At 40.6% G+C, this 6,924-nt stretch overlaps 1 protein-coding gene and 1 non-coding gene across 3 annotated transcripts in view; one reads left to right on the top strand and one right to left on the bottom strand.

Annotated features, from left to right (window-relative positions):
- ZYG11B (zyg-11 family member B, cell cycle regulator) overlaps positions 1-5,982 on the top strand; it is an 83,913-nt gene extending 77,931 nt beyond the window's left edge. The window contains exon 14 of one of the 2 annotated variants that reach the window (XM_003799918.3): positions 3,368-5,982. In XM_003799918.3, the coding sequence (XP_003799966.1) occupies positions 3,368-3,558 (191 nt within the window). In that variant the 3' untranslated portion in view covers positions 3,559-5,982. The remainder of the gene's footprint in view (positions 1-3,367) is intronic. The other variant, XM_023519161.1, reaches the window with a different exon arrangement.
- LOC111728466 lies at positions 5,216-5,313 on the bottom strand. Its single transcript, XR_002775747.1, has one exon. It is a non-coding gene; the product is annotated as a small nucleolar RNA SNORA76 (small nucleolar RNA).
- Positions 5,983-6,924: the final 942 nt, after the last annotated feature.

Genomic DNA, 6,924 nt, shown 5'->3' with positions numbered 1-6,924 from the left:
CCCAGGGGGACAGCTTGAGGCTCCGTTTCAAAAAAAAAAAGAGAATCACTTAAGCCTAAGAGTTAGAGGTTGCTGTGAGCTGTGTGAAGCCATGGCACTGTATCGATGGTGACAAAGTGAGACTCTGTCTCTACTAAAAAAAAAAAAAGAGCACATTAAGATGGCCCCTCGGCTCGGCACCCAGTGTGCTCATTTTTAATTTAAAAAAATTACATCAGCAATGACCCTTATTTTCAAATAAGATCACATTTTGAGATATAGGGAAACTTTAATATGTGTCTTTTCATAGGACACAATTCAGCCGTAACACATGGCTGTACACTTATTAAATGAATTTATCACTAATTTATGTAACCACTTACCTATTGATGGATATTTAGATAGTCTCCCTTTTCATTTTAAAATTATCCTGAAAAGCTTTTTTTTACAGACATACTTGTTCCAACATTATTTATAATAGAAAATAATTTTAAGTTAGAGCTCTAGCAATAGGTAAATGATAACTAATATTGAAATATCCATACAGTGAAATATTTGCATGTCATTATAAGTGAAGAAAATATAATAAAAAATTACATAAGAAAGAACATATATTTTAAGGCTGGGTGCAGTGGCTCCCCCCCTGTGATTCTAGCACTCTGGGAGGCTAAGGCGGGAGGATCCCTTGGGTCTAGGAGTTTAAAAGCAGCCTAAGCAACATAAGAGACCTAGTCTCTACAAAAAACCAATAAAAATTAGCCTAGTGAAGGTTAAATTAAGCCCAAGAGTTTGAGGTTGCTGTGAGATGATGCCACTGCACTCTAGCTGGGACAACAGAATAAGACCCTATCTCAAAAAAAAAAAAAGGCTGGGCACAGTGGCTCATGCCTATAATCCCAGCACTCTGGGAGGCCAAGGTGGGCCTGAGCTCACAAGTTCAAGACCAGCCTGAGGTAGAGAGAGACCCCCACCTCTAAAAATAGCTGGGCATTGTGGCAGGCCCCTGTAGCTACCTGGGAGGCTGAGGCAAGAGAATTGCTTGAGCCCAGGAGTCTGAGATTGCCGTGAGCCTAGACACTGCAGCACTTTGCCGAGGGCAACAAAGTGAGACTCTGTCTCAAAAAAAAAAAAAAAAAAAAGGGAAAGCAGAAAGAGAGAAGGAAAGGGAGGGGAAGAAGGAAAAGACAGGAAAGAATTTGGAATAGTGGTTGTTGGATTGAGGGCCCAGAGGGGAGATTGGCTGTAAAGATGTACAAGGAAACTTTTTATTTATTTATTTATTTATTATTTTTTTGAGACACAGTCTCAAGCTGTCACCCTAGGCAGAGTGCTATGGTGTCACAGCTCACAGCAACCTCAAACTCGGGCTTAAGCAATTCTTTTGCCTCATCCTCCCAAGTAGCTGGGACTACAGGTGCCCACCATAGTGCCCAGCTATTTTGTTGTTGTTGTTGCAGCTGTCGTCGTTTTAGCTGGGCCGTGCCTGGTTTGAACCCACCAGCCTCAGTGTATGTGGCTAGCACCCTACTCTCTGAGCTATGTCCGGGTGCCACCAAGGAAACTTTTTAGTTGATGAAAATATTCTCTCTCCTGATGTCCTGGTGGTTATATGGGTGTATGCATTTGGCAGAACTTACCAAGCTATAGATTTAAAATGGTTCATTTTGTTTTGTGTAAATTACACTTTAATAAAAATCACTGAAACAAAAGAACCTTAAAAGTCACAGTATGTAAAAGAAGAAATATTTTTAAAAACAAAGGGCAGGCCAGACACAGTGGCTCATGCCTGTAATTCTAGCACTTTGGGAGGCTGAGGCAGGAGGATTGTTTGAAGTCAGGAGTTTGAGACCAGCCTGAGCAAGAATGAGACCCCATCTATGCTAAAAATGGAAAAATTAGGTGGGCCTGGTGGCACACACCTGTAGTCCTAGCTACTTGGGAGGCTGAGGCAGGAAGATTGCTTAAGCCCAGGAGTTGGAGGTTGCTGTGAGCTTGCCTAAGGCCATGGCACTCTAGCCTGAGTGACAGAGTAAGACTATCTCAAAAGTAATAACAATAGGCTGGGCATGGTGGCTCAGGCCCATAATCCTAGCACTTTGGGAGGCTGAGGCGGGTGGATTGCTAGAGCTCACAGGTTCAAGACCAGTCTGAGCCAGAGTAAGACCTCCTGCATCTCTAAAAATAGCCAGGCGTTGTGGCCGGTGCCAAAAAGTTAGTCCCCACTTTTCAGGAGGCTGAGGTAAGAGAATCTCTTCAGCCCAAGAGTTTGAGATTGCTGTGAACTCTCACACCATGGTGCTCTACTGAGGGTGACAAAGTGGGACTCTGTCTCAAAAAAAAAAAAAAAAAGTAATAAAAATTATATACAAAAGGCAAAGAAAATATTGAAAAATTGCATGTGCAGGCTCGGTGCCTATACACAGTGGTTATGGCACCAGCCACATAGACTGAGGCTGGCAGGTTTGAACCTGGCATGGGCCTGCCAAACACAATGACAACTGCAACAAAAAATAGCTGGGTGTTATGGTGGGTGCCTGTAGTCCCAGCTACTTGGGAGGCTGGGGCAAGAGAGTTTGAGTTTGCTAAGAGCTGTGACACCAGGGCACTCTACCGAGGCGACATAGTGAGACTCTGTCTAAAAAAAAAAAATGCATGTGCAGTATGAGTGCCATAAAGTTAGAAAGGAAGCATGGGGAATGCAAAAAGGTATGACAGCACTTATCCTGCCCGCAATTTGGGGACAAAGGTAAAATAATGGGGAGTAATGAGGGAAAGGTGCAGGGATGAAAAAGTAACCTATGTCGGGGCAGCGCCTGTGGCTCAAGGAGTAGGGCGCCAGCCCCATATGCTGGAGGGGGGGGGTTCAAGCCTGGCCCAGGCCAAAAACTGCAACAATAAAAAAAAATTATGTCATATAATGTACACTGTTTTGATGGCTACAGAAATCGAGACTTTGCCACTATATAGTTTATACATGTAATGGAATTCCTCATATATCTGCTAATTCTATTAAAATTTATAAAAATAAGTTCTTTTGTGATTCTAGTTCTTTTTATTTTTTTTCTAGGTTACATATATCTTCAGGTTAGAACAATTTCTTTCTTTCTTTGATTAGGGCATGTGTATTATTTCTGTGTGGGCCTTGCACTGTAGACATATTATGGCAGTGGTTCTCAACTTCCTAATGCCGTGATCCTTTAATACAGTTCCTGTGGGTCGTAACCCACAGGTTGAGAATGGCTGCATTATGGAGTTACTTATTATGCTGTAGCATTTTAGTGGTCAGTAACAAAAAATCTAAAATTTAATTACAAAAAGCTCCTAAGAACTCTTTTTTTTTTTTTGGTGGAATAATTAAGAAAAGCTGTTTCTCCTGTTTTCTTTTCAGCTTCAAGATATTGCAGCATGCTGATAGAAGAAGGAGGATTGCAGCATTTATACAACATCAAAGATCATGAACATACTGATCCCCATGTCCAGCAGATCGCTGTGGCCATTCTGGACAGCTTAGAAAAACACATTGTGCGCCATGGGAGGCCTCCTCCTTCTAAAAAGCAGTCCCAGGCCAGACTAAATTGATAGCCATACGTAATTAGATAGTTGAATCACGGGCATCCATTTTGTGATTGATCCATTTGAAATATTTTACCCCCTGTGATGTTTTGGAGGTTTCTATGACAAGAGTTCTAAGATGAGTTTGGAATTAATAATGTACAGTACTGCCCATGTGAACAGTCTCTAATTTGTCTTGTGATTTTTAACTTACGAGGCAAGAAGGGTCTCCTCCTTTATCATTGCCTTTTAGAAAATTTTCCACATCTTCCAGTGTTTGAACTTACCTGTATTTGAGATTCTACAGTTTTAAGGTAAAGTTTGCACGAACCCTTAGGCCAGACTTTTCTGATCTCAAAGTCTCTTCCATTCAATTTGCAGCTTCAGATAAGCTGTCAACCTAATTTCTGGCACCGCTTCAGTTGTAGACTTTATACTGCTTCTGTATCAAACGCCTTTATTCTGTGTCTGTGCCTCTTTTATAAGATGTCCTTCTTAGTGTGAAAGAATGGAAATCAGAGTTGACTCCTCATGGAAGCTACTCACTCGCAGGAGCCTGGATGGCCGGCAGAAAAATATATCAGAAGGAAAAACTATTAAGGAAGAACATTGTCAGGGAGAGGGAATTGCTTTTATGGTGTAGTTTTTAAAATGGGACAGGCTATTCTTCTGGACCCCACACTGGTCAGAAAATTGTTCTCCATATTTATGCCTGGAAGCATAGACTGCTACTTCCTACACAGACTGCTGGTTACTCTGCAGAAATTTTCCCCCAAGTATCACACTGTAAAATATTACAGCATTCTGTGTTAAAAACACATGTGATATTGTGAAAATAGGAATTTGTAAAAAATTTTCCCTGGTTAAAACTTGCCATCCATTTCCCTCTATTCCAAAGTCATTTTTCTTCAGTGGAACAGAGACTACAACATAGTGTTAACCTACTCGGTTAAAATACAATTGACAATAGTAAATTTTGCCATAAAAGGTTAAATGTTTTCTTCACGATGTGTGCATGTTACTAATAAGTTCGTGTTGAAGGAGGTCCACATCTCGCTGCCAAAAATGAAAAGAGAATTAGACTTGTTAAATGGCTATATGTAATGATTCTACTTCCAGTGTATAACAGGAAATAATTGTGAGGGATTATCTTTTAGATAATTGCCTTTCCTTTAAGTTACCTGATACAGTGTAGTAAAGAATCACTTGTCATTAAATCAATAATAGCAGTTGGGAGATAGCAAGTCACCTAGAAACAATTTCCATTTAAAACTTTATTTTATGAGTAAGATTAATGTGCAGTCTCAGATGACAACAGTTTTTCCATAGATGGCCAAAATATTTTCAATAGAGATGTTAAATGGGAAGTTTAAATTATATTGCCTATCCACTAAAACTTAATTTAGAAAGGAGCTGGCTTATTAGTACACTGATAACATTCTTTGACACACGTTTCATGCCACTATCACAGTAAGCAGACTTGAAATTTTTAGAGTTCCTCCAGAGGGGTGAAAACTGAGTTAAACTAAAAGAAAATAGGTATTTAGAACCATTAAAAACCATATTAAATTGTGGGCTAATGCTTGGGAATTTTTGTAAGTACAAGATAAATTTTCATAGATTAAGGAAATAGAAACAACCCCCCCCCCTTTTTTTTCTGCCCACCCACACCAGCCACAGCACCCAGTGTTGCTGGGGTTGAAAGGGCCACCCACAGTGTGGGCAGGCAGCCCCAGTTACGTTCAAACTTGTGCTCTGGCGCTGCAGCCCGCCCCGCAGCCCCCCAATACCACCACCACAAAGCGCAACTGGAGAAAAAACTTTTAAGTTTCTTTTTGCCCTTTCTGTGAATTTTAATGTCACAAGGCTAAATTCAGAAAATAAGATGGCCTCCAGGAGCTTGAAAGTTGACAGGTTTGTTGACCATTTCCATGTCTTTTATCTAGCGTAGGTAAGGGAAAGCCTATTTGAGAAGTTTGGCTTCAAGTTTCTGTTTTATACTGTTCAAGACAGAAGTACATATTCCTTATAGGCTAAGACTAGGTTTTCGTCTTTACAAATTATTTTCAGAAATGGCTAAAAATGTACAGAAAATAGCAAGTCCCTTATTTACTCAGATTCACTTCTTGATAAATGAAGCCTCAGAAAATTTATGATCAAATTTAAATTTACTGCTTTAAGCATCAGTAGTGACCAGAGACTTCTGAGTCTTAAAAAAGGAAATAACTTATCATATCCCAAATATATAAAAAATTTAGTGCCTTTGTGGTTGGGATGGTTCTTAAAAATTAAGAATGGTATATAATTAAGGCACAGAATTGTCTGGAAAGTCTTAAATCTGACTAAAATATACTAGATGTATAAATTGAAATTATGAGGTATAACTGGCCATTTTCTATAGTTAGAATTGGGCGGCACCTGTAGCTCAGTAAGTAGGGCGCCAGCCCCATATACTGAGGGTGGCAGGTTCAAACCTGGCCCTGGCCAAACTGTAACCAAATATAGCTGTTGTGGCAGTACCTGTAGTCTCAGCTACTTGGGAGGCTGAGGCAGGAGAATCGCCTAAGCCCAGGAGTTAGAGGTTGCTGTGAGCTATGATGCCATGGCACTCTACCGAGAGTAATAAAGTGAGACTCTGTCTCTACAAAAAAAAAAAATTAGAGTCTATGAGGCCTGTCTTTTGCAATTGTAGACTAGAATGTAGCAGTTCTTGTGCCTTCAAGGGTTCCCTTTCACTGGCATAGAGGTCCTGTTACAAGCATAATTTGGACTAGGGTTGAACCACTCGTTGCTCAAATCATTGGACTGCTCAGATATTGTAAATCATCACTAGATCAGTCCATAAGAGCTCAAGAGCAGTCTCTGCAAGAGTGAGACCCCATCTTTACTAAAAATAGAAAAATTAGCTAGGTCTCATGGTGGGCACCTGTAGCCCCAGCTACTCGGGAGACTGAGGCAAGAGGATTGCTCAAGCACAAGAGTTGCTATGAGCTGTGATGCCATAGCACTCTACACAGGGCAACAGAGTGAGACTCTTTCTCAAGAAAAAAAAAATTTGGATCTACTAAAAGAAATTATGCCATGCACAATGGCACATACCTATAATCCTACCACTTTGGAAGGCTTGAGACAGGAGGATTGCTTGAGGTTAGGAGTTTGAGACCAGCTTGAGCAAGAGATTCTGTCTTTACAAAAAAATAGAAAAATTAGCCAGGGACATGGTAGCCTGTCTGTAGTCCCGATACTTGGGAAGCTGAGGCAGGAGGGGCGCTTGAGCCCAGAAGTTTGAGGTTGCAGTGAGCTATCATCTTGCCAGTGCACTATAGCTAAGCAACAGAGTCAGCCCTTGTCTCAAAAAAAGGAAATGAATTTTTTTTTTAAAAAAAGGAAATG

Source organism: Otolemur garnettii, unplaced genomic scaffold, assembly GCF_000181295.1.
Source record: "Otolemur garnettii isolate 467f Iridium unplaced genomic scaffold, OtoGar3 scaffold00159, whole genome shotgun sequence".
Lineage (NCBI taxonomy): Eukaryota > Metazoa > Chordata > Mammalia > Primates > Galagidae > Otolemur > Otolemur garnettii.
The sequence above is the reverse complement of the archived record's forward strand: the minus strand, read 5'-3'. Positions and strand labels throughout refer to the sequence as shown.